At 42.2% G+C, this 27,822-nt stretch overlaps 2 protein-coding genes across 2 annotated transcripts in view; both read right to left on the minus strand.

The window, feature by feature from the left end:
* ITGAV (integrin subunit alpha V) overlaps positions 1 to 3,725 on the minus strand; it is a 46,371-nt gene extending 42,646 nt beyond the window's left edge. Inside the window, exon 1 of the mRNA XM_068196400.1 lies at positions 3,518 to 3,725. Within this exon, the coding sequence (XP_068052501.1) occupies positions 3,518 to 3,672 (155 nt within the window). The 5' untranslated portion in view covers positions 3,673 to 3,725. The remainder of the gene's footprint in view (positions 1 to 3,517) is intronic.
* A 12,228-nt stretch (positions 3,726 to 15,953) lies between these two features.
* ZC3H15 (zinc finger CCCH-type containing 15) lies at positions 15,954 to 27,305 on the minus strand. The gene is made up of 10 exons (XM_068196402.1): positions 27,142 to 27,305; positions 25,080 to 25,181; positions 22,312 to 22,423; positions 20,678 to 20,830; positions 19,652 to 19,743; positions 18,408 to 18,590; positions 17,602 to 17,748; positions 17,302 to 17,406; positions 16,966 to 17,092; positions 15,954 to 16,743 (listed from the first exon to the last, which is right to left on the minus strand). The coding sequence occupies exons 1-10, from the start codon at positions 27,217 to 27,219 to the stop codon at positions 16,550 to 16,552; spliced, it is 1,293 nt and encodes a 430-aa protein (XP_068052503.1). The 5' UTR covers positions 27,220 to 27,305; the 3' UTR covers positions 15,954 to 16,549.
* Between the last annotated feature and the right edge of the window lie 517 nt (positions 27,306 to 27,822).

Raw genomic sequence — 27,822 nt, forward strand, 5'->3', positions numbered from 1 at the left:
AGGAAATTGTGTACTTCTGTACCTTACGAAATCCATCAGGTAGCATAATTTCTGTTAATTTTGTGAGTAAGGGTAACTCGAGGAAGTCAGTCAAAAATGGAAACAACGTGTAAACAAAGCAGCAGTGCGCAGGGAGCTCAGCATGTACTGAACGTGATGAGTCAGCCCTGCCCCAGCAAGTGCTCTTGGAAAAACAATCTCCAAGTGCCAGCCACTCCGAGCCACAGATCTGCATGTTAATGAATCGTTACCCACGCTCACTGCACAGTCATCATTTTCTTATTAGCATCTGCTGTGCTCTTCTGCATCTCTGCTTCTACAGACACTTGTTCCGTGCACCCGAGCCGGAACTGCCTCGAGACTGTTCCTGCACAGGTGGCAAAATTCAGAAGTGTCAAAGTCAGAAACACTGAACGAGGCTCTTGGCATCTTCCAGAACCTTTCAGGAGCCCCAGTACCTCTGAGACCCACTTCACTCATCAGCACTTTACTGAGAAAGTCAATGTGAGGCATGAAGCCATGCTTAGAAGACAAAATCAAGTGCTTCCTTCCATCAGAATCAGTCTGCTCTGTCACTTCCCTTCACACTGCTTAAGAGGGAATGCAGCTTGCAAGAGCAAGTCTTGTCAGGCACTACAGTTCTCTAGTTTGGAAACTGGTTAGCTGAACAAGCTGCAGGACTGGTTGGAGAGAATGTCTACAGGCAGGCAAATCCAGGCTTACCAAACTTGCTTTGGTTTTCAGAGTCATCTCCAGGCTCCTTTTTAGTAAAGAGCACCTCATCAAAGCTCAGTTTGCACGAAGACCTACCAGTTTTCAACCTGTGTGAATTTTCAGAACCTTAAAAATGTCCTGGCATGGACCCTGATAGAAAATCCAGGCTAGCTGGCAATCCATTTGTTTTCCTTAGTTGCCATTCTTAGACTGTCTAGATTTTTGAAACACTTTAATCAACTTAAAATCAGCTCTCTGGGCAGAACAGAAATGCTTAAAAATTAACATTATAATGCCAAGCAAAGAAACATATCAATTATTATAATTACAATCTATTAAACAAGTGGTAGCTTACCTCCCACTTTACTCTTGTACCGCTGACTTTTGAGAAGTCCTCCAATGAAACATTTGTTTAAAAGATTTCTTCATTCCCATTCTAATTATATATTTTAAATTTTTCTTAAGCTAACATTTGTGATGAAGTTTATTAAAAAGACTACAAATAAAGGAACCATTATGTGGTTCCACAAAGGTCTTTTCCCCAAATAAAAAAAAATAAAAAAAGCATTTTCATCATCAGAGACCAAGCTAGCAGATTTTGTCACAGCTCTTATAATAATATACAAATTACCCAAATACTTAGAAGTCTCTAATGCACATACTTTGGGAAAAAGGGACTAGAGGGACAATTGCATTTCCATGGGAATACACCAGCTATGCTTCAACACTGCCAATTTCCTGAATCACGGTCCTGAACCACCCACCCCATCCCAACACTGGGGCAACAGCAGGAGTGTTCTGGCACCTTTGGTGTGCCTACAGGAACAGCCCCTTTCCAGGGCTTTCCCTGGCCAACAAAGAAACGGGGGCTTCCATGGAGGTGCATCCTGGACTAACAGAGGGTGCGTGACAAACCTGTTTCAGCTGTTAAGGAGCTGAGCTCCTGTGAAAGCTGTGCCCACTGTCAGGCAGCACACAGCCCCTGACACAGCACCATCCCTTCCACTCCTGGATTAGGACTTTCATCCTGGACTTCTAAACACGCTTTGGTTTGGCATCCAGCAGGTCAAAATAGACTGTGAAACAGCAGCTTGAGCATTCAGGAGCTAATAGCATGCCTTTGTTGTCAGGCTAGACAATCCAAATAGCTTTAGCCCAACGAAACTGACTTAATCTCTGGTACTCATGTATAAAACAGGTGATGAATAAAAGCTCACCAAAGCAAAAAGAAAGGCGTAGAAACCACATGACACCCCACAAGCCTGGACACTGCATACAAGTATTTCTGGCTATTTCAGGAGACAAAATATCAGTGGCCATAGGCATAAACTGAAAATGTAACACCACTAGGGCCTGTTCTTGTGAAAGTTGCAGAACTACTTGATTCAATTAAGGACTTCAATGTAAAATAAAGTGTTTAGCTTAGCAGATACAAACAAACTTCTAGTGATGACAAAAAAAAAAGTAAGGTGAGAATTCCCTTTGAAATATACAGAAGCTTTTCATGTGCTGCCTGACAACCACACTGTTTTCTTTAATAGCGGTGCACTTTGAGGTCAATAGTTCTTATAAAAATAATGGAAAGGTTCCAAATAGTGATTTCATGAAGAGCTGTGTCACATAATTCCTTATCAGAAAGCAAGGAAGAAAGTTTATTACATGCATTTACCAGTCTCTTGATAACTCTGTGGCCACACATGGTGACTTAAAAATAAAGGGCGGGACAAAAATAGAAGCTTTTTTCTTTTAGTACCAAGACTTACAGGATTAAGATAGCAGAGAAGGATGGTGCAACATGTGCAAGTTAAGACAGGATGGCTTCTAATATATGCAGGCAATAAAAAATTGCAAACAAAGCTTGATGATGTACTGCAGAAAGACTTGCTCAATAGCTGTACAATTTGCTTATAAAGTTTTACAAGCTAAAGATTAAGGGGGGAGAGAGAAAATCCCCTCAGCAGGATGAAAGCCAGCAGCTTTTCCAATTTTACAGCCCTTAAGATGGGAGAGGAGTGGGAGAAAAGTGGCAAAAGCTGGATGTTACTGTAGCCCGCATTTCAGAGCCAGAGCCTGATTCATTCTGGCAACACCGAGGCTGTGCAAGTTAGCGACACGAGGATTCAAAGGTCTGCAACGCAACAGCGACTACACTCTGCCTAATGTTTAACATGAAACGGGAACATATTCAGGAAGCAGACGTGGAGGGTGCTTAGATGGAACTTTTCCTTCTCTAGACTCCTCAGCAGCTTGGAGACACGCACAGACTCACAACTCAAACACAGCACTCCCGCAAAGCGCACCCAAAGAGAGAACAGCAGGTCTTCTGAAATGCCGCGGGACACGGCTTCAGGAAACAAAATACCACAACTACATCTTTCTACACTGCTTTTATCGCCACCATCATTTGTATGAGACCAGGCTATGCAGAGAATCCCGCAGCGCAAGGTTCATGCCCCACCGGAGCCGCCGGCCGCTCGGGACCGGCTTTGGCTCCCCGGCCAGGGCGCCTCGGCCGCCAGAGCCGCCCCAGCGGGGCAGGGGTGCGGAGCGGTCCCTGCTGGGCTCCGCCGGGGACAGGCGCCGGCTCCATCCCCGCTCCGGGGCCTGAGCAAAGCCGCGTCCCCTCCGAGAGCCGCCCCGGCCCGCCCGGGACCGGCGGCAGCGGCTCGGCTGCCGAGGGACCGGGGCAGCTCGCCATCCTCCGCCCGGCTCTCGCCCCGCGCCGGCACAACGCCGCTCTCGGCTCGGGCTCCCGGGGAGCGGCTCGGCGGGCAGGACGGGCCGGGGCGGGACGCGCACTTACGAGAACGGGTCGGGGGCGAAGAAGTCCACGGCGAAGCCGAAGTAGCTGCCCGCCGGGCCCGAGTAGACGGCCGGGCGCTCCACGTCCAGGTTGAAGGCGCTGCCCGGGGCCAGCGCGGCGCCCAGCAGGACCAGCATCATGCCCAGGCGCGCCATGGCCCGGCCCCGCGCTGCTCCGCGGGCGCGGCTCTGCCGGGACGCGCCGGCCCCGCGCCGAGGGGGCGGAGGGGCCGCGCGTTTCCCGCGGCGGGGCGGGGAGCGGAGCGCAGTCACTTCCCCTTTCTCGCTGGGACGGGGGCGGCAGGAAGGAGAGGCGGCATCATGTGGTGCCGGGGGCGGGCCCTGGCCGCTCCGCGCCCGGGCCGCCGCTCTCTTCCGCCGAGAGCGGGCGAGGAGCGCCCGGCACCGCCCGGGGCTGGGGCTGCAGCTGCGCGGCGGCCGCGGAACTCCGGCCTCGGAGCTGCCCTCGCTCCGGGCATCCCACTCTTATCTCTGCCCGAGCCGAAGGCTGGAGGAAGGTCAAGGAAATTCTTTCTTGTGACCGTGGTGAAGCCCTGGCACAGGGTGCCCAGAGCAGCTGTGGCTGCCCCATCCCTGGAAGTGTTCAGGGCCAGGTTGGACGGGGCTTGGAGCAACCTGGGCTAGTAGAAGGTGTCCCTGCCCATGGCAGGGGGTGGCATGAGATGGCCCTTAAAGTCCCTTCCAAGACAAACCATTGTACCATCCTATGAAGGAGTGCTAGAAATTTGAAGAGGGACACATGTCCGTGTCTGGTCTTACCAAGTCTGAAGCCTTTCTGAACCGGTCTTTCAGGAAAGCTGTTAAGCAAAGAGTGAAGGGAGTGCCAGTGTGGACCCAGCCATAGAGGAAAATCCCGATTTTCAAGCACATAGGCTATTAAATGAAGTAATTTTAAATGCCAGTGTCCCAGCATCTCCCCAGCCACAGGAATGCCCAGCAGCAGGTGCAAGGCAGGGAAGAGGGAACATGCAAATCCTCCCTGCTGGAGGTCTCAGTTACTGCTGCACCCCTGCACTGCCCGCCTAGGGAAGAACCACCCAGGGCAGATCCAATCTCCTCAGCTGCAGTTCGTAGCTCTTGTATCACCTCTCGCTAATAACATTTTAGCACTCTCATCCTGGCTCGGCCAGCTGTAGGCTGCTGTCAAACCCATCCTAGCCTTGCCCTCCTCAGCCGATATGAGAGTTCAACGTCTGCTGAGTATAGCAGTATCTCAGGTAAAAGAAAACACACCGAACACCTACAAAGAGTAAATAATTCATATTAATTTGTACAACGTAACAGGACTGGAGTATATTGCCACCAAAAGTCTAAACTTTTTGCCTTCCTCATCGTGAGCACGATAAAAAGCGACAGAACAAATAACGATGTTTCGAGCCTTAAATAAAAGTTAAAAATACCCCATACATATTTACCAAGGGACCAATTTAGTCTAATGGGAATCCCAAAAGAAAAACATTTCTACAATAAGCAGAGGAAAACCCAAAGAATCACCAGCTACTCCTCTGTTCCATTCACTTGTTCTTGCTATTAATCATAATTTCTTTGGGAAGTCGCCTTAAAAATTCTATCAAGAAGGGGAATTCCTATACATAAACTTGATACTTGTTGCTAATTTTTCGAAGTTTGCTGTCCCCTCAACATGTTAAAAAAAAACCCACCCAAACAACCAAAGACAAACTCCACATTACTTTTATTGTTATTTACTGACTTATCTCAGAGCTTTTGTACTACAGACCTGATCAAAGCAAAACTGCAGATGAGTTAATAAGTTTCCAAACATTAGTAAATAGGGTAATAAACTAAAAGAATGGTTTATGAGTACTTTGAACAGTAAGTCAGTAACTTAGGGAAAAGGAGGATTTGTTTTCTCTACTTGACTGCATAACCTCACATCACACAAGCAGCGAAGGATAAATTATCTTTAAGATACTAGAATTTTTTAAACTAAATGATCAATTTTGGCTTCCTAGGGACTGTATAACTTCACAACATCACACAAGCAGTGAAGGATAAGTTATCTTTAAGACACTAGATTTTTTTTTTTAACCAAATGATCAATTTTGGCTTCCTAGGGACTGGCTGTGCAGCACTTCTTGTTGTCAGAAATTGCAAAGCCAGTCCAACGGAGCGACTCAGAGTCAGGGGTACTCATCCCTCATCCCAAACGCTTTCCTCCCTTCAAGAGGGCTGTTCCTTCGCAGCTGCTCCGTGCCCCTTTGGGCTGTCCAAGGTGCGGTGTCCCCTCGCTGCCCTGACTCAGCACCGGGCACCGGCTCCGCTCCCGGGGCTGAGTCACCGGCTGCAGGCGGCGGCGGCGCTGCTGGGTGGCCCTAATTCACAGCACAATCGGAGTCAACCAGTCTAGACAGCCCCAGAGCCCAGCCACAGCTCCCTGCATGGCATCACAGCCCCCAGCCTCCACGTGGGAAAAGAAAATGAAGTGTACCGGCTTGGGATGCACTGCCAATCAAAGCCAGTCTTACTGTAAACGAGGGAGTGACTGATTCCATTGCTTGCATCGAGTTACCCTGCCCGACAGAATCCTGGACAGAGGAGTGAAAGCCAAATGCAGACTTTGCTGCTTATGTAGAGCAGCAAACACCCCTCCAGTGGGGATGTGATTTTCTTTCCTAGCTGGTTTAGTTCTCAGCATGACTAACAAATAGATAAGGAACAGCCAATGAGATCATATTACAGAAAGTAAACAAGCTAATTATGTGTTTCTATATTTACTTGTTACCTGTAGCTTTCAGTTCTCAGGCTAAGATACCCAGTGGTGAAAATACAACAACTAAGAAGTGGGCAGCACTTGGATTCCTTCATAGACACCAAATTTTTTGTCTATATTCAAAACAGAATGCAATTATTTTGGAATTAATTGGAGTCTAAAGACTCCAACTCTATCCAACAGATCAAACTCATATTTCTGTTACAAGTTACTGGTCTTGTTAGCTTTTATTCAGACAACAAGCTATTAATGCAGCTGAATAAAACTTTGCAAGATGCAAAGAACTTTTGGCAGGCAGATTTTTTTTTTTTTTTGCTATTCCTGAGTGTCCAGCACGTAACAGAGTATTTCAGAATGTTTCTCCTTTGAGTCTCCACCTCATGACATGAAAGGCAGCAGCAAGAAATGGACAAAGTGCCATAATTCAGTAGAAACTGCAAACGTGCAAACCACTGCGGTCCTACTTCAAAGGGGCAGCAAGGGGTCCTGTATGTAAGCAATAAACTTCAGCCTCTAAGTGGATTCAGTGCTGTACAGTACCAGCAGAATGAATATCTGGAGCAAAGAAAGGATCACCACTCATTTATTCATAGAGACTACTATTAGTGTCCCAGAAAAGCCTTCATTGATGAGAGAGTTTTGGTAAATATTTTGCTCTCGTGCCTTCCAGACATTTGGACTTTTCAGGAGGCTTAGCTGCTCTGAACAGACCTTTTAAGAAGTAACTCAGTTTCTAACAAGGCAGTAGAAAAAGTAAAAGATGGACTTCACATATTAATTTGCTTTGGTCAGGTTGTGCCCTATAATTTCTATTTTGTTTAATATTGTCTTTGATATCCATTGGGAAAAAATCAAACATTACACCTGAAAACTGTGGAAGCATTAAGTGGTGAAACACGAGGAAACCACTAGAGATGTTTGGGCTTGATTTGCTGTATTGCTCCTATGAGCAGTTCACATCAGTCAAATCTCATTTGGTTGTTAGCAAAAGCTGTCCTTAGCCCGGGGCTATGGGGCAATGTTTTCACAACATGAATATGGTTACATTTGTTAAACCAGCTCCTAGCACGGAGTCTGAGATCTCCCAGATCAAAAGGAAGTGAGCTGTACCAGGTTTTTTTTCTGATTTGCTCAATAATGACAGTTGTATTACTCCAGTGTTAGTCAAAGCCTTTCTGCAATAGCCTTTTTGTGTTTTATGGAGCGCTCATTACTCACCAGGCCTTTTTAACATTAGGATTTCCCAGCATCAAATTCAGGGACAGCACTGCTTGATTCACCCAAGGATTCATATTTCTTCAGTCTGACAAAGTTGGTCATTATAAATCACATGTGTCTCAGTTTTTGCTTCACAAAGCACTTCAGCAGATTACCAAACAAATAGATCCAGATGCTGCTCAGTAACACCCCCAAAGACTAAGATATTTTTAAAAAATATTTTTAAAGAGTACTTCCCCCGAGAAAAAAAACTTTGACAGGAAATAATGCAATAAGGGAGAAATCAGGAAAAAACCTAAACAACAATCTCCATAATATTCTCTGCACCATCTCTCTGAAAATGTTTTCATAATATGCTGCATATAGAAGATGTAACAGAGACAAAAAGCTAAATACCACCCTGCTCCGTTAAGAAAGATGGTGTGGGAACACACCAGCCCAGAAGGAAAAGCCTGGGAAGTCACCACACCTATCCCTGGGAGGAGTGCAGTGCTCTTGGGTAATCACAGTGATGGAGCTCCCAGGAGAGAGCCATGGAGATAGGAGCTTGGGTCTCTTGGTGGGAAAGGTGTCTCAGGAAAGCTTTTTAGGAGATGGCGAGAATTTGCTAATCTAGAGAGTGTGATGGAATTGGCCTTCTGCTCCTAGAGTGGGAAAAGAGATGGAACATTGAAATCAACAGGCTGTGCACTTGTGTCACACGAAATACGTGTATTGTGTATGATAGTTCTGTACTTCTGCTTCTCCCATCCCACTGGAATGTCTGACTTGGCACAGCAGCTGTGCGGCCCATGAGATGGAAAGCTCCAGCTCCCATGTGAGTTACTCCTGCAGTGATTGTTCCTTTACAGGTCAATTCCATCACACACAACAACCTGGAGCTGCACTTCTTCCGAATCCACCCTTCTGCCTGTATCCAGCAAAGCTTGTAAACACACAACAGTCACAATTAATACTGGAGTGCTAACAGTACACTTGATTAAACAAAGAATCATCCCTCCCATCTCTTCATCACTCTCTCCTCCACTTCTTTCTGCCTTTCCTGGAAGAAAGGTCCATTGCTTGCTGGATTCCATGAATTTTAACTCTACCTTTTTACATTCACAAAGACCCTCTAGAACATGCTGCTTTTATGCAGTTCCCTGAAGGTGAGAAATAAGTTTATTTCTTTTGCCATTATCTTATTCTTAGTTATATCCTAATCTCCTTCCTAAGAACCTTTTTCTTCTTTTGCCTGCCACTGTTTTCATACTATTTTAAGTACTGTCCTTTCTGCTGAGTCCATTGTCCATGGCAAGTGTGCACCCAGGTTTTATTTAGAAAGTGGAAGTGCCTATGTCTGGCAGAAAATCTTGTGGAACAGTATTCTGCTGAGACAAAGAGTAACAGAGCACTTCCCCTCACACAGGCTCTATAAGCACTGGGTCACTTTCTAGTTTATTTCCATTTATGGAAAATTTCCAGATGACAAGAGGCATTTCCTAGGTTTCTTACATTCTTGACTGCTTCTGGTTATACAGAAATACCAGAGACCACTGCTTCCTGTTGTATCCCTGAGATATTGTTATCCCTGTCTTTAGTGCAAATCATCTCTTATTTAGTACAAATGACAGCTTCTTATGTACAACTTTTGAATCTTTCCCCCAAACTTTCTACTTTTTTCTATTTTTTTTTTTTCCATTAAGTTTCTGATTTTTTCTACAATATTTTCCATCATGCATTTTCAAAGGAATCTAACAAGGCTGAGACTCACAGAGCAGTCATGTTGGCTTTTTAATTGATCATTCCAGGCACATAATGCCACATCTGCCTTGAAGCATCCGTCCTCCAGTGCTCCTGTATTACAGTAATGCTTCCAAATTCCTGTTGAAGGATTTGGAACAAAAGTTTAAAACTTTGAAATTCCCTGAGAAAGGAATAATTCTTCAGGCTGCTCTGTGCTTAGTAACAAGCTCAGACTTTAAACATGTTGAAGACTTAGATAACAAAATAAGAAGAGGATGCAGAGCAAGTAGGATTCAAAGGCAGTGGAGAAATAGAGTTGCTTTCTATCCAATACTCTGAATATTCTTTTACTCAAATACAAAAACACTAAAAGATGGTAATAACATGAACTGACACTGAGAGAGATATTTCCTTCCCCGTGTCTCTCAAGAAGCATTTCAAGTGTTTGAGCCCAGGCATTTTCCACGTTGACACGCCAGCTCAGCCATCAGCTCCAGCCTCCTGCCTTCAGGAGACACCTAACCATCTTACAGAATGCCCCAAAGTTCAAACTTCCTCCCCCTTCCCTAAGCAGAAGTGGCCCTTTCTCCCCAAAGAACCCCAATCCCCCCTCACCTTGAAGCCATGATACTTTGATCCACTGTGTCCAAGGAATACTGTCCTGTCTGGCATTAATATTAAACCAAAGCATGTCCTTATCTATAAAAATGGTACATGGTGACCATGCCCTTGTTGAGTAACATAACAAAAACTCCTCTCAAGGAATAAAACTAAACACGGACCAAGACATAATCAGACCTTTATCCATTCTAAAAGAGGGTTTGGCCAGGGCAATGAGGGGTGGGGGGGTTTGGTTTGTTTTCAAATTTCTACTATTTGCTTCTAAGCCACCAGCCTGCCATTGCCAGGGGTCACTCCAGTAGAGTCCCAGCTGGGCACTGCTGGTGGAAGAACTATTTTTGCATCTATCAAACAGAAGTTAATGCTGACAACGGTCATCAGTGGTGGAAACTACAGACACTTCCATGCCCTGAATAAAGAGCACATTTAAGCTTTTCCCTTTTTGCCCTCTTGGGGGAAGATTCCTCATTCCACTTGTCCTGGCTGCCCATACAAAGAAAGAATGGGCAATTATTCATGTATAGCAACTGCTGTGTAGAACTGGAACTTGGTATTTCTGTGTGGAAGGCACTGTGTGGGAACTGCCATGTACAGAATAGAGACTTCTATTGACAAGAAAATGACTGAAGAGCTCATGGTGTAGGGCTGATAGTGCTGACAAACTGCAGCTCTGCCACCTCCCAGGTGCTTATTCGAGGAAATAGTTCACAACAGTGAGACCCTTACAGTTGATAGCTCCCTCCAATTTTAACTTCAGTCTGTCAGACATTTGAAGAAAGATTTTTTGCTCTACTCCTTCTAACCAGCTTTCCTAATTCTCCTTGTCTCCATTTGATAAACAAACCCCTGAAGTGTTTGGAGTCACCTTAGGGAAGTACACTGCTGAGGATACATGCCTTGCTCCAGGCCTGTGCAGGGGGCTCACAGGGAGAAGGCAGCAGCTGCCTTCACAAGGACTGCTGGGCTAGCTGATACGGATTAGAGAGGTCAGGCAGAAGAGCAGCCCTTCCCCTGTGTTTAAACTCAGCAGAGGGAGAAGACAGCAAGAGAAAGTGATGAAGAATGAAGATTAAAGGTTTCTTACCTAGAAACTTGGCTGTTATCTGATTTTAAGGAGGCATTAAATTGCAACTATGGAATTTTTGAAGTGGAAGTAAATTTTTTTCTGAAGCAGTCTACTGCTCCCAAATGAAATAACTAAACTACCTGTCATGACAGATCACCAAGATTGATAGAAAACAGTGATTGAGAGCTTGCAATGGATTTGTATTACTGTGCTGAGACCAAACTACCACATCCTCTTTGATCCCATCTCTGCCTACCTTGTGTTCAGAGGACAAGAAGGGAAACCAAGGGAATGAAACAGAAGTGGAGGTGGAACACAAAAAGGACAAATATTCTCCTAGAAGAGCAATCCTGTCAAAATGTATTGTAGAGGCCTGAGACATCTAAGTTATAAGCTGATTTCCTGCAAGAGATGTGCTACATCCATATTATGTGCTCATAGACAGTTTTGTTCAAGCACAGGCCCAAGGATGCAGCCTCCGTAGAACTTATTTCCCTGATGGTACATTGAAAGAACATTGTTTTGCCTTGGGAAGCTTCTATAGTAATTTGCTAATCTCTTTCCTTCAGGATTGCTTCTGCTTTTTTCCTTTTCTAATGGAAAGCTGTGATGCTTTCTTTTCCATGGTTTCTTTTTTTTTAATTTAGGAGTCTGTCTCATTTCTGAAGTAAACTCAGGGAATAACTCAGGGAATGCCTCTAAGTTTTAAGCCAGCCTTTCTCAAATTTAGGTCCAAATGTATTACAACATTGCATTTTCAACCACAAATGTAAGATAAAGAGATTACCTCCAAGGTCTCTTTCCCTAAACACAGACGAAATGCTGCTGCTGCTATTTTATGATTGAAAGAACTGATTATTTTTGGCATTCATTTCAACAATGTGCTATGAAGGAGCCTATTGTGGTCACATATTAGGCTCTAACATCATAAATGAATAAAACATCTTGGCCTTATTGCTAACACCAGCAACAGCTGCTCTCTGTAAAAAGACAGAGCATCCATTGAAAGGAAGACGTGAGTGTGACAGGCAAAGCCAAGGTCACTTCTAAGCCTGCAATACCAGTGTGGGGGAAAAAGAAAAGGGTCACGTGCACATATCACAGTAAAAGCACATAAGGTGATCACAGCTCCAAAAAGTACACCTGGTACCTAACCAGAAGCAAAGACTTCATTCAAATGTTTCATTCATGAAGCATTTGCTTCACAAAAGATTCTGCTTATTAGAAGCCCATTTATAGCAAAAAAGCAAGTATGTCAAGAGAAAGCTTTTAATTGAGAAAAAAACCTGTTTCTAGCACTGAAGTACATTGTGTTCTTCACAAGTGAAATACATCAGCTTCTCTTTTTACACCCCCTTTCTCTATCTGGCTTTAAGTTAAAGCAAAGCACAGGATATGACTTCCTGGAAGAACCCAAGCTAGCAGGAGTCATGTTCCAAACAAGATGTAGCAGAGCTGTGGAACTCCTGAGTTTCCAAAAGGTGGTTAGAAAGTCAAGGGAATCAAGGGGGAAAGAGAGAATTTACTGTGAAGAGAAATGCCCCACAGGCTCCATCTAGCAGAGGAAATGTTCCAGATTAGGAATTGTTGGAAGCTCCATGAGAGAAGTGCTCCTGAGCAGTGCACAGGCCTGTTCTTCTCCCACCTCTTTGTTCCTCAGGTGTCTTGTTTTGGGAGTGTCATAAACAGTTCCTTGGTCTGATGCAGTGCAGCTGCTGTTACATGAGTTTTTGCAGCTCCTCTGTCCTTCCCACATCTCATTTTTCCAGTTCTGTTCCAATTCTTATTCATTCCAATTCTTATTCAGGGGATATTTTTTCCTGAGACACTTCAAGTGAATATGTATGTGACGACGGCATATGAGAACAATCCCTTCCTCTCAGCTTAGGGCTGCAATAATTTCACTGTGACGAAAACAAAGACCCAACGTTGAAGGATTTTTAGTTCACTTGCTTAAACACCTTGCAATTTCAGTAAGTTATTACAAAGCAGCACATGGAACAGGAGTAACAAATAATGTCTATGAAACCTCCAAGTATGCTATTTGCAAGATATATAAGCTTACCAAAATCAAGCCTGCATTACTTACTATATTCAGGTAATTTTTAAAAGGGGCATTAGCATTGCAAAAGAATTAGAATTCAGCATTCAGAATGTCTTGAATTCAGCATTCAGAACAGTTTTTGACAGCTGTTATTCCACATCCAACTAAACCGTGAAAGAAAACATGAATAAAAACATACTGATTTGAATGTGTACATTCTTTCTGTAACCAACACACTAAACAAACACAATCTATTATGAAAATAATGAATTGCCAAGGTAAGTACCACTGCTTGGGCCAAAGTTTTGTCAATAATAAAACCTCCACTTGATAAAAACAGTGGGGGAGCACTTTCCATTAAGAAATGGCAACACTTCTATTACAAATAACTCAAAGATTATGTAATATTTAAGGTCAGTCTTGACAGTTAACTCTAAACTTTCTTGCAGGCCTTTGTGAAGAGTGTTCATTACAAAAAAACAGTAGGGAGGTGTAAGTAACAAAGCAGTGGCAAGCATAAAATTTAATCATACAGGCTTTAAAAAATTCCCAGAACTTCAAAGAATTTGAAGCTAGCCAGTTTCAGCAGTTCATGCAGTTTGTGTGTGTGACTGAAATGCGCTTTTTATACACACCAAAACTGAAAACCAACCAATATTCTACTCCCACAACAGCAAATATCAGGAAGCAAAGGCATGGGTTTACTGCAGCACCTTTAACTGGTTTTGTCCACACACACGTCCAGTACCAAAGGTGCTTTCAAGGCAGTGCTACACCAGTGTGCTCCCTCTAGATTTGCTCAGGCCACAGCTGCATTTCTCACCTAGTGCTCATGTGAGTTAGGAGCAACACAGGGTGATACAAACACTGGCCCAGCCTGCAAGGGAGAGAAACCAAGTTTAATGCAGAGGTGTTTCTCACCTGGCTTATGATGCTTTACAGCCTGATCTCAGCACAGCAAGTGTCCTGAACTGAGCCTGCCTGCTCTTTTACCAGTGAAATACTGTATTTTTGACCCTTACAGACTGGGTAGTCACTGAAATGAAGATACCATTATTTTTGAATTGAGATTATATCTCATTCTTCCAGAAGTGACTCATTCACTTTTACCAGAGTAATTTCAGGAAATGTGCATCTGTAAGAACTTTGTGACATCACATCCGAGTGAACTCCCTTCTATCCCACTGCTCATTTCCTGATCATTAATAATTCATCTAGCCCGAGCAATGCCTTGGCATTCATTTTCAACTGCACATTTATCGACTGAAACCTCATTAGCTACAAATCCAAGGTTCTTTAAATGAGAGGATGAAGAACTTTTAGCAGCCCCTATGAAAGCAGAAGGAACATGTAGCAGCTTAGGGTTCCCCACCCTCTGAAGTGTGAATGCTCTCCTGACAAAGGGCTCCTGAAGAGCAGTCACCCTGCTTTCACGGTGGGAAATCTGAGCAGAGGAAGCCCAGCCAGGAGCTGTGCAAAAGTGGAGAGGAAAAAAGAGTGAAAACCAAACAGGGACAGCCAGCTATAATTTCCTGCCCATGTGAAGTCATCTGTCAACAGCAAATGCCTAGGAAAATCAGGTTTTCTTCAGCTAGCTTACAGATGTTCAGTGGATTTCAGTGCTATGCAAGGTAACAGAATGTTTAAATGACACCTGTACAAAGGAGTTGTGCACCACAACCATCCTTTGCCCAAAAGGGCACACAGGCACTTTCTACCTATCCATCAGGGTTTTATTAGCTGAAACTAATGAGTCACCCTGATATTTCTCCACTCTAAAACTCAAGTAATGTGAACAAAAAGTTGGCAAATATTTAAGCTGTTTACATCAGTGAAACAGGTATTATCAAAATGAGTATTATATACAATAAACTAATCCCTAAGACAGAAAACATAGCCATTTTCATCCTTGATAATGATTAAATTACTTTTATTCCCATTTAAAATATACAACTTTGAAAATTTATGCAACATACATTCAAATGAATTGCATTCTTAAGTGTCCTGATAGCCAGGTGTTCTATTGCTGGCCACTATAATACAATAATCCATCAACTCTGTTTATTTATGGCCACAGGAGAAAAATCTGCATAAATAAATCTTTGTATCTGATAGTGCAGCCTTTCCTTAAACACTTACATTTAGAAATCAATTTCAGTAGGCCTCTTTCTCCCAAGCACTGCTTCTTGTTCCTACAGGAAAAATGAATTCCACAAAGATCCCAAAAAAGGCCAAAAATTCTAAGTCTGCTATTTTAGAAATAGCATTCAAGATACAAGAGTCAATTCAGCAGTGCCAGAAATAACCAGTAAAGCTAATATTACCATCCAAAAGCAGTTTGGGAAAGCTCTCTAACAATGCCATAACTCTTACTGGTCTGGAAGTAGAGATTTAAAAGCTTTAGAAAAAAACAATATACAAAGGGTATCATCAGTACAGCAGGACAGTGGCAGACAGCACGGGGAGTATGGCAAGGAGGAGCAGCCCCCTGGAAAAGCACCACTGCTGAGAAATCTTTGTGGCAGACACTCAATCCACTGGAAAAGCACACACTGACTTGATTCAAGTGCAGTTCGCAGGGTACAGCACCTGAGGCAACTTACCCCTGTACAACTTCCTGTTATCTAGAGGACACCAAAGGGATGACAGGCATGTTTTGGACTGTAACATCCCTGCTCTGCAGAGCCTGAGGTCTTCACTAATCTACCAAAGACAGCGGGGAGAGAATGAGACTGGAATAGCAGTCAGTGATGTGTAGCAGGTATTACATGAGTTAATGGGTGGGCAGGGGATAAGAACAGCAAGGGAGAAAAGCTGGCTGCTGAATTTTACACTGCATCAAGAGCAGACAAAAAAACTGTAATGGCAGCTAGCCCAAATTTAACTGAAGCCAACATCATCACTTCTGTATCAAGACTGCAGAGAAAGACATCTACCACTCCATCAGAAAATCCAGTTCTTAACAGTTTGGTATGATATCCTAACTTGGCAGAGAAAAATCAACACAGGTATTTTAAAGTTGGTAATTTTTATTTACAGATTTATTGGCAAAAGGTGGTGGGAAAGTTTAAAACATTTTAAACAGAGGGCACTGTACTGGTATTGTATGAAGTATCAGTTCACAATCTTCAGTATCCAGCTGATCAAATAAAGCTAATCACCACTTAAAGAAGCATAATCTGCATCAGCTCCGTTAGAGTACCCTGCCTAAAAGAAACTTCAGGCAGTTTCTAAATCAACACAATCACTAATAAAAATGTGGTTTTTGTGAAGAATGTATACTTGGATTTTTGTACTGTACCTGATGTCAAATTGCCCACTTGCATACTAGCAAAACAGTTACACTTCCTACTCTCAGTTGGAAGTTTTAATCTCACTGTCTGCAAATTCAGCTGTCGGGTAATTCTGAACTACTCTGAACATTTTACTGTGATCATAGCCAAGGCTGGAGTAGATGAGATTGAAGGAATACATTCCTGCTTTATCACGTGCCCACCATATTCAGCTGCATAACCATAAACATCTTGTTTAAGAATGCTATTCAAAAAGGAGAAAAAAATGTAGTCAGTTTTCACATAGGTTTAATTCCTCACTGGAGCCTTTTAAGTCATTCTTCTAGATCAAGAGTGTTTAGTTCTTCTTCTAGTTCATCCAAGTCCTCTCCAGTAAAGAGATTTTCATCAACTGGAACTGCATCAATGACTCCATTTTCCAATTCCCCATCTCCATCATTATCTTCCTCTAAATCATTTTGCTCACTGTTGTTTATATCACCGCCAGAAGCTTCACTTAATTTATTATCTGAAAATAAACATAATTCTTAGGCATTTCAGTGTCACAAGTTTCCTAATCACCAATTGAATTCACAATCCTACTAAACATGCTTTCAGATTTTGAAACTATGAAGAAGCTACTTTATCTGAAATTCACACAGACTTATATTGGCCAAAATGCATGTACCTGGTTAATATGCAAGGCTGGATAGTCAACTATGAAAACAGGTTGGAAAAAATAACAACTTACCATCTTTTTCTACTGAAGTGTATGTGCTGAATCGCTCAGGACTAGCCACTGTAATACCTGTCTCCTCTACTGCCTTGGGGACATACAAGTTCAAATCTACATCATTTATGCACACAGGGTCTTCCATCTGGAAAATAAACCAAGATGCTCTGCATGAATTACTTTTCCACAAAAATCTCCACTTCTGCAAGATTTCTACAACATTTGTCACCTTCAACAGGAACCTCCTGATAAAATATACTCTGTGGCAGTATTAACAACCAAGCTTATTAATTTGACATTTTTCAAACTTGAATGCAATTAAAATATTCCTTGATTTAATCCTGTTTCCTTTACCTCATCATCATCTCCTGCTCCTTGAACATAATGGGTGTCATCTGCTTCTTCATCATCTGCATCAACCAACTCTGGCCGGAACTCAAACACTTCACGTCCACTAATCTATTCACAGCAAAAGAAACCTTCAGTTATCACTTCATGGAATTTATACTACTTGCAAAAAACCACAAACAAACAAACAACAGAAAAGGAAATGAAAATGACACACAATAACAAGCAAAACTATTTCAGGCCACCTCTTCAAAAAACTTTATTTACTTGCTCTTCTTACATTAAGAATTGGACTGTGAAACTTACCACCAATGCTTTGCCAGCTTTAAAATCTGCTTTCCTCCTCTCCATATCTTGCTCAGCCTTATCAATTTTTTCTTGTCTTTTTCTTCTCTTCCATGCAATAAAACACTCTAGAGTAATTTTGGTAACATTTGGTCCTAAGGCAGCACGCTGTCCAGAAAAGAGACTCATTAATGCTAGAAACTCTTTCCAAAGGCTATAACAAATTGCATATTTAATTACTCTTTTCTAGAAACTAATTGAAAACATTTCTTTCCAAGTCCCTCTTGACACTGTTAAACATACATCACCTTCTTAACATTTGACTCAACATGGGATTTTCTAGTTAGTGAGATGAGTTGACATGAAAATTTATAGGAAAAGTGGAGGAGGAAATAAAGACGAGCTCAGCTTTGCTCAAGTGACACTGCCAAGCAATGGGGACAGAAAGAGCAGAGCAGCAACACCTTCAGAAGGCCTTGCGCTCTTGGTGTTGCTGCCTCATTAGAGAGTTAAGGAGACACTGAGCTGGGGATGAGAAAAGCCACAGAAGCAGTTGTAATGGATAAATGAGAAACAGCAGTTAAGAAATAGAAACCTCCTAAAAAAGGTAAGCAACAGCTGCACTAAGTATGGAGCTATAATTAATTCTATTCACTAAATAATAGTTTCTAAACAAAAACATGAAACAACGCTGTGCATCCTTTGCCCTAGGTTATACAGCTCTAAAAACATCTAATAGTTTTTTAATATAAATTAGTAATTTTTTTACCTCTCTTCAGAGTAATACAAGCAGCTACCACAAAAAGATAGCTGTCTAACAACTTTACCTCTTTTTCTATTAGATCTTCTAAGGAAATTTCATCTTGCTTTTCTTCCTTCTTTTTGTCTTTTTTTAGTACAAAACCTGGAGGGAGGGCATGGCGATACATACAGTTGTCTCCTCCACCTGGACAGACCCAGAACCATCCATATTTGTTGTTTTCAATAGCATCAAGGAAGTATTTGCAGACCTGTATAAAAACAGTGATTGTTAGCACTGTTTCCTCTTTCCATCCCCAGCATTTTACATCCCATGTCAGAAATTCACTAAGTCAAACTCAGCTGTGCTCAGAACAGAAGGAACATGTGAATTACACTGCTACTAAAAACAGTAGGCAAAGTAGTGCAACTGAGTATCTAAAACTCACGTAGTCAACAGCTTTTTCTTCCTCAGTATGATCCCAATTAAAAAAAGACAAGATAACACAAGCAACTCTGCACTTCTCTAAAACCAGCAGCACATCTCTTTCTGCTCACCAACACTGGTGCAGTTTTAAACAACACAAATTGCATCTGCCTCACATGTTGTCAAACCTTCCAGCTCTGGATCCTGAGGTAAAGATGCCATCCTAGGACCTTTAACAAGCAATTCACAGTTTATATTTAGCCACAGCAATGTTTACCTTTTGAAAATTTAGGCTATACCAACAGACTATTTAATTACTTGATATTGAAAATTAGGTGAAATAGTCCCTAAAAATGAAAAAGGGATTAACCCATCATGCCATTTAGTGCAGAACTAAAAAATATTGTTGAACTTCGAGTCCAGGAATTACAAATTACTTTCAATTCATAAATTAGGTGAAAATTCAAAAGCTTATAATGCTTATATGTCACCCAGTACATAGATAAGTCAATAAGTATCACAGTCACTGCAATAACAGATTTCACTAATCGCAATACTTGGATTTTCTAAGCAATTAGAATGTGTTCGATACACTGCTGAAACCTTGAGCATTTCTGTAAAGCACTTCACCTACTATCCATTTGTAACATACATGAGAAAACTTTTTATGGACTGAGAAGTGCTGTTGGGTCATGGTTTTCTTTGTGGTTTTGGTTTTTTAATTTTTAAAGACATTACAAGAAATATCATTAGGCCAGCCATCTACTCAGTTATTATTATTATTATTATGATATTCCATTCTAAATTTTTACATAATGATAAACACATCTAATGCCAGACTGCACTGCACTTAATTCCTTCTAGTACAGCTCAATTAAAAAAAAAAAAAAAAAAAAGACCACCTACTATTTGGGTTTTGGGTTTTTTCTTTTCTGCCTCACCATGCTTCTTGTTCACCACTTCTTCCAGCTTCTTCTCATCCCAGTTGTCCATTGTATCTAGAAAAAAACAACAGATGGTTTCACAGAAAATTCCAAATACTGAAGATTGGCAGCAAGCTGTTCTTCTGCCCAGTAACAGTTTTAATAGGCAATTCTTACATTTTAAGTAGCTTATACTCGGGAAAATTAATTTATGTTCTTAAAATACCGTTTTCAAACTCTCCTATGTCACTCAAAAGACAATTACCTCAAAAACCCTAGAAATTTTAATTTTGAAATGCATAAAGTGTATTTCAGTTAAACACTCAACGTGTCATTCCATCTGTAGAGTACTGAGTGTGGACAAGGGAAAAGAAGAAAAACAAGACAACTGAACAAAAGAGAAGGTTGGAGGGTAACATCCAGAAATACAGTTAATCTAACTTGAGGCTTGAAAGACATAATACCAAATTATCTGGCTAAAGTTGAAAGAAGCTTCCACCTAAAGCAGCAAATCACCAATAACATTAGCAGTCAATCTGTGGGATTCCATCACATACATTTAGGATGACAGAGGCTAAAATTCAAAGAAAGACTGAGACTAAGGAAATGTGAAAAAACCAAGTTCTATAAAATCTCTAATCCCTGCCGAATAAAAGTAAAATCCAGAGTATTTTGCCAACAAGTCATTTGGGGAGAGGAAGTCACAGAAAAAATTCCCAAGTACCCCTAAATGTAGAACTGTGCACAATTGGCCAAACACTAGTAGCAGCTCTGGAAGGCAACTCTGGTTGCTCATTGCACTTCCCCCTTTCCCTTCTACAGAGCTTAAGAGGGAAACAGCAACTGCAAGAAAGGTCAAATACTGCTCAGCTTGCAACTTGTACCACAGAATACATGACACTGCCATAGTCACTGCTCTTCAGGATCATAACCACAATACAGAAGACAATCTTAAATTCCAGTTTCACAATCAGAATAGCTTAGCAGTAACTTTCTACAACTATTATACCTTTTTCAAGGTCTTCATCTCTTGCATCAATGTAGACACTTCGTTTTTCACACTTCCTTTCCAATGACAAATCATGAGAAAACTTGCACTTGTCTCCTTTAGTGCACTGGCCTTGCTTGAAGAAAGCACAAACTACAGATTTTGGGTCAGCACCTGAGTGAAGGAAATTTTTATATTTTAATACTGTTTTTAAGCAAAAGTTATATATTAGAAATTATGAGAATATCAAGGAGAAGTAGAGAATGAAAATACATTTTAAAGATTAAATATTTAAAGTGTTCATGGTAAGTACATAATTCATGTCCTGAACTTGCCAAATTCACTTTTACTGCATGGTATTTACATTAAGTATCAGAGTTGCCACTAAACTATTTAAAGAAACAAATAGGGTGTGCCTGAGAAAATTATTCATTTGTGTATTATAATACATCAAAGAGATCATTCTGTGCAACTTCTTCCCTATACATGAAGCTGTTCTTGCCCCTAGTACAGAGTTAAAGCATCTTCTGGATGTCAGCCTTTTCCCAACAGATCAATAACACAGGACAACAAATTACAGCAATTTAACCCTCATGCACTCAAACCACTTTCCTCCTTTAAAAATAGAAAGAAAATGGCCGATTACAGACCCCAAAATAAGCAACTGCTGTTCTAATATGAACTATACAATCACCCTAACTACAGTTTAAGTAAAAATCATCCTACTAAAGAATCATTTGACCATTAGGAGGTCATTAGCAATGAAAGAAGCAGGTCTAAGTGTATTTATGAGACATGACTAAATCAGAAATACTTTACTTGTAGTATTAAGTTCTCATGGAAGATTTTAGGCTTGAGGTTTTCACATGATGCTTCACTTTTGGTTTGACTGAAAGTGATTTCAGTATGTACAGCAACACCTGTTTAAAATGTAATCTAAAAATCTGGGTAATATAAGTTTTCTGAAATGACTCAAAGTCTAAAACTGCTTGATTTAGAGAAAACTTATAAAGAAAGCTGCAGGTCACAAACAGGAAAGTGTCCTTTGTTGCTGATCAGTGTCACAGTGAGTAAATATCAGGTTTGCTCTAAGTATATGAAAATCACACCTCTTTTGTCAAAAGTTATTGCACATAAGCTCCAGTAGATAGGTGAGTAAAAACATCACAAAATTTGTTTGTTCAATAATCAACCTCAAGAGAGACCAAAAACAAATGTTAGGTCAGAGACAAGTAACAGGAAAGTATTTACTGTTCTGATTTGAGTACAAGTCTTCTGTTAAGACAACAGTTATCATCTTATATTGTTTCTCTGGATGTTCACACTTCCCTGGGGAGACAGGCTGTTTTAAAGAAATACCATCACACACACACAAAAATCATGCCACACATCCAGAAGCATCGGATGAATCAGAACACAGCCAAGTATCTTCAGCTGTGCTGACAACATCAATGATATTCTAATGATCTACTGACCCCAGAGGACTTCCCAAAACAATGTCAAGTCATGACTGACAAAATACCTGGCATACTAGATGGAGGAGGAAATAGTCACATCTATTTCATTAAAATAGCTGGTGTTTTTGAAGGGTTATTATACCTTAAGTAGTTATATGAATAAGAAAACATAAATGAAGAGAAATCAGTTAGTCATACCTTTGCTAATTTTCTGCGCAGCAACCACAGGCTTGAAGAGCTCATTTAATTCTTGTAATTCCTTTTTCTTATCTTCTTTCTTTAATTTCTTCTCACTTTCCGACTGAGCAACCTATAAACATAAAAGCAGGATGCCAGGACTCACTTCACACGAACTGCACGGTAAAACAGCCAATCATTTAAAATCAGTTTACAAGAGCAGGAATGAAACAACCTGTGATGCCTGCAAGGCTTAGAACTGCTGCTCTTGTGTGTGCAGCTGGTGCACTTTACTGGCACTGACCTGTCCCACAGGAGGGACAGCAAAGTATTTAGCAAAGTAAATCTGCCAGAGAGGAGAGGTGCTGGCAGGTACCTGCAGCGTCACACTGACCCCTACTGCACCTTTACAGGTAGGAAAGCCAATGAGAGGCATTGAAACTTCTCCTTTGGCAGTGCAACTACTTCGAGATCTGCACAAAAAAAGCCTCTCTTGAGTCCTCTACATGCTGCTTTGCTCTTTCTTTTGATCTATACAACAGGTAGAAATTCCAGGAAATCTCTCCAAAGAAGTTGGAAATGCTTTTAGAACACTATTTCAGCTTGGATCAACTCAACATATGAACGTTTCATTGCTTAACTAAGGACCAAAGACAGGAAAACAAGCTCATCCAGGGAAGGAAAACTGCATGTATATGGGGAAAAAAAAAATACCTGACTCTGCCTTACCCTTTTTTGGGTAAGCCAGAGCAGGTGTGTGTCTATACCAAAGCGGGATGAAAGCACATAAAAGAGGACATGGGAGAAACATTCTTAGATCAGATAGGAAAGGAGGTTTTAGCAAGGTGGGAGTCCATCTCTTTTTCAAGGTAACAAGCGACAGGATGAGAGGAAATGGTCTCAAGTTACCCCAGACAACGTTTAGATGAGATTTTAGGAAACATTTCATCACTGAAAGGGTGGGTCAAGCATTAGTGGACTCACTATCCCTCTAAGTGTTCCAAATGTGAGATGTGGCACTTGGGAACGTGCTTGAGTGGTGAACAGGCAGTGCTGGGTTAATGGCTGGACTCAATCCTCTGAGAGATCTTCTCTACCCTTAAGGATTCTGTGTTTATTTGACTCTGGTCCTTATGGAAGCCAGTGAGACTAACACCACAAACAAGTATGTGGGTACTATTGTCTAAAATACAGTACGATATTAAAAAAGTATCTTTGTTCTTATCGTGAATTTGGCAAAAATAAACCAAATTGTTTTAGAAAGAAATTAGCAGCTTGGCTAGTTTTCCTGCTAAAAGTTCACAAATGCTATTTTTAATAACACACAGATCCACATATGTCAGCTACAGAAAACTGCACCTTAAGAATGCTTTTGTTTCTCTTCGGAGCTCTAAAACTTGAAAATGAAGCTTGTCTCAAAAAAACCCAACAAACCAACAAAAAACCAACAAAATCTCCCAAAATCAAAGAAGCAAAAAAACCAAAGAAACAAACAACAACAAATCAAAAAAGGAGAAAAAAAAACCCCAAACAACCCCAAAACACCCACCACCAAAGCTAGAACTCTGACAGCATTTCCATTTTAATCTCATGACATAGGGAAAATTGCTTCAAAAAGTTCTTTCTCAAGGACAATCCTAACTGAAAGCTTTTCTATAAGGTAAGAGAGTTATAATCAGGTTTAAAAATTTGGTCCTGACATCCAATACTCGGTAGCCATCAGCATTTGAGAAAGAACACTATTTTAGGCTGGCTATTTTACATAGTGGTATTTGTATACATGCCAGAGATCAAGGGATTTCATACACAAATTTCACAACTGTTTGAAAAGCCCCAATGTTTTTGAAGTGACATCAAGGAATCTTTTCACACAACAAAAAAAAATTATTTAGATTTAATGACCCAAATACCAACTTTACTTTTCAAGCTGGGCTTTCCATGTTAGCTCATCCTTGTTATGCAAGAAATGTATCATGACATCATGAATTGAGCTAATGCAAATGTTATAATTTTACAGGCTTATTCATAGGACAGAAAGCTGGGTAAATATGTAACAGTAGCTGTCCTAGCACTGTAGGAATAAGAGACCTGGATCATGTCCATTAAATCCATGCTTTCTGACTGAGTATAAAGTAAACATTGCATCTCATTTCATCATACAGAAGAGCCAAGTTGCACACAGCAGCTCAAAATTTCAGGTTTTTTGACCAAAGAGTTCACCAAATAGATGGAGACTTGACAGACTTGTGTCCACCTAAAATTGTAATAAATACTTCTGTAAGCAGAAGAATGAAAACATATACGTTTATACTTTCATCTTCTTTCAATTTCAGTTTTAGTAACAACTTTTGTTAATTTTAATTGCTCACTATTTCTCAAATAAGGTGTGAATTGAAAAGAAAATAGAGAAAGAAGGTGCAACTGTACTTTGCTGACAGTCAGTATCTACAATTTCATTTCAGGTACACCTTAAACTGAATTATGCTACTATCAGAACACTGTGGATACAAGCACTCACCCTGACTAGTTGAGTTTGGATGGGATGCAGATCTTTTTTTACAACAAAAGCCAACCAAACAACAAACTAAAATCCAACAAACCCCCATACTGTGTGCTACCTTTACACAGGTACATAATTTACAGCTAGACAACTGTTAGCTAGATCTGTGCCAGTCACATGAGGCAAGGAACAGCTCAACTGTCTCCTTCTTCAGTACCTGACCATCTGTACAGAGAGTGAAAGATGATTTGACTATGCAGTGGGAAAACATTCCACAATAAATGCTTACCTGACGTGGATTCTGCTGACCAAACTTAACCTGGTGAGTCACAGCCTTGATAAACTTCTGCTGCTTTGCACCTTTTTTATTCTTTAGGCCAAATGTTTTGTCCTAAACCAAGAGATAAACACAGCCATATTAATTTAAAAAAACCAAAAAAACCCAAACCACCAAAACAGCAGAAACCTCACCCTTTGCCACTCCTCTCAGGCTTTCAGTAAAACACAGATTATTTCCTCAAGCAACACAAGCAATGCAAGAAACAGGATGGACAAAATTTAGACTCCTCAAATCATCTTCAGAAGTGGCTTTTCACCAGAACCTCCTGAACGTGGCCCTTGTGTGAGCACTTGTTTTTATCAGCAGAGCTCCTCGTGCCTGCTATCAGTGTGAGAGTGGACACACAGTGTGCTCAGGCCTCTCAAGGCAACAGGACAAGATGTTTTTGGAGACTACCCAAGGAACAGCTGAGGAAAACAGGACAACTAATCAGCTATAACTACTGCTGCTTTCTCTTCCATCTACCTGAAATCACTCATTGCTTCTATCTTCAACTATTCAGACAGACATCTATATAACACACCCCACTTTTCTATTACCACATGTGACATATTACTTTTTATTTTCAAGTACTGGAAGCTTTTTCTTTTCCAACTGTACTAATTTGAAGTGAAGTCTTTATCTACATCAGGTCTGGACAGGTGTCTCTACTTCCTAAAATCCACTGCTTGAAGTTTCTGTTTACTGCCTAAACCAGTTCTTCCTCTGTATCTTCCGCTTTACTGTTAAGGAGAGGTTTCTATACCAAATCTATGAAACAAATTTCACAAAAACAAAACAAAACAAAAAAACCCACCAAAAAACCAGCTTACTTTCACATGAACAGCTAAGGCAGACATTATTTTTTGTAACTGAAATACCTGCCTTAAAAACTTATCCATGCCTTTGATTTGATACCAACATTTTCTCCTTTGAACAAAAAGTAACAGATGTTCATCCAGTGAAAATAGCTCAGTGCAAATATGGGTTTGGAAGTCTAACAATCCAAAAGTATATTATAAATTAATTACGAAATAAACAGGTCCAAGTTTCCAGACTCATGCTGCTTTGACTTACAACATGTTCCCTACAAATAGCAGCTTTTCTGTTACTTAGTGCTAACTGGAGAAGCCAAAACAATTAGCTGGGAAAGAGAATTTATTGTTTACACACTAGATTGCCACTGTAAGTACAGCACGGAAAATATAATCCCTGTGTATTTGACTTATATGAAAATCTATTGCAAACAACTAATGCCAGTTTTTCACCTTTCAGCTACATTTCTTTGAAATAAAAAGCAGAATTTTTCCGAGGCAGCTACTTTCAGCAAGAACCTCGGGAACTCCAATGTCAGGAGAACACAAGACCAACTGCTCTAACCTGGCCTTTCCAAAAGCCACAGAAACAACAACCCACAACCTCAGATTGAAAGGAACACACTCATTACACGGCTATTTCACCTGAGCAGCATCCTTCATGCCAAAAATTCAGGCAAACATTTAAATTTCTGTAACCACCCTGCCTGTACTCTCAGTATAAATTCACACACACAGCAAGACAAACATACACACCCCTAGCAGGTTTTATTTTATTTTTTTAAATCCGGTCACACGAGTCAAATTGTAACAGAACCCACCGCAAATCTGAGGGAGGAACCAACGAATCATTAAGGTGCGAAGCGATCTCTGGAGACCATCTGGTCCTACCCCCAAAAGCACAAACCCACAGCGCAGCCAGCCGCACTCCGGGCCTACACGGACGCACAGGACACCAGGACGCACACGAGAGAGGGCGAGGAAAAAAGACAGCACAGCAGCGCTGTCACACCGCGTTCAGGCCCGACACGGCTCGGGCCTGCCACGTCCCGGCCGGAGCGGCGTCCAAGCAGCGCACAGAAGCCAGCGCCTCCCCGGGAACAGAGAGGATCCGGCTCCGTGATCCTTCCCTCGGCCGCTCCCGCCGGGAAGCCGCAGGGAGCGGCGGGGCCCAGCGAGAGGCCGCGGCGGGAGAGCGGCGGCCTGGGCCTCCTCACCTCGATGATCTTCTCCTTCTTCTTCTGGTCGGCCTTCTTGCTGCCCCCCGCCGGCTGCTGCTGCTTCTTGGGGGGCATGGCGGGGCGGGGCGGCTCGGCTCCCGCGGGAGCTCGGGCCGGGCCGGGCCGGGAAGCGCTCGGGCCGCGCCGCCGCCGCGGGGGAGGCGCACTGGCTCCCGCGGGGCACGATGGGAACGCGCCGCCGGCCGGCCAATCGCCTCCCGGCGGGCAGCGCGCGCCGCGCGACGTCACGGAGGGGCGTGCCGCGTGACGTCACGGGAGCGTGCGTGGTGTTCAGTGGCGGGAAGTGCGTGAGGGAGCGCGAGGGACGGCGCTCTGCTGGTCAGGGGCGGGGGTTCCCGTGTGAGGGGAAAGGGACACTGCTCTGCTGGTCAGGGGCGGGGGTTCCCGTGTGAGGGGAAAGGGACACTGCTCTGCTGGTCAGGGGCGGGGGTTCCCGTGTGAGGGGAAAGGGACACTGCTCTGCTGGTCAGGGGCGGGGGTTCCCGTGTGAGGGACACTGCTCTGCTGGTCAGGGGCGGGGGTTCCCGTGTGAGGGGAAAGGGACAGCGCTCTGCTGGTCAGGGGCGGGGGTTCCCGTGTGAGGGGAAAGGGACACTGCTCTGCTGGTCAGGGGCGGGGGTTCCCGTGTGAGGGGAAAGGGACAGCGCTCTGCTGGTC

The sequence above is a fragment of the Anomalospiza imberbis genome, chromosome 7, assembly GCF_031753505.1.
Source record: "Anomalospiza imberbis isolate Cuckoo-Finch-1a 21T00152 chromosome 7, ASM3175350v1, whole genome shotgun sequence".
In the NCBI taxonomy this organism is placed as follows: Eukaryota; Metazoa; Chordata; class Aves; order Passeriformes; family Viduidae; genus Anomalospiza; species Anomalospiza imberbis.

What these genes read in the sequence shown, in the direction of transcription:
- ZC3H15 (XM_068196402.1), bottom strand. Translation starts at nt 27,219, where the DNA reads ATGCCCCCCAAGAAGCAGCAGCAGCCGGCGGGGGGCAGCAAGAAGGCC. An exon ending in AAGATCTAATAGAAAAAGAG is followed by an intron (nt 17,749 to 18,407) that starts GTAAAGTTGTTA and finishes TTTTCTGGACAG; the next exon opens with CGTGCTGCCTTAGGACCAAA. An exon ending in AAGCTGGCAAAGCATTGGTG is followed by an intron (nt 17,407 to 17,601) that starts GTAAGTTTCACA and finishes TGCTGTGAATAG; the next exon opens with ATTAGTGGACGTGAAGTGTT.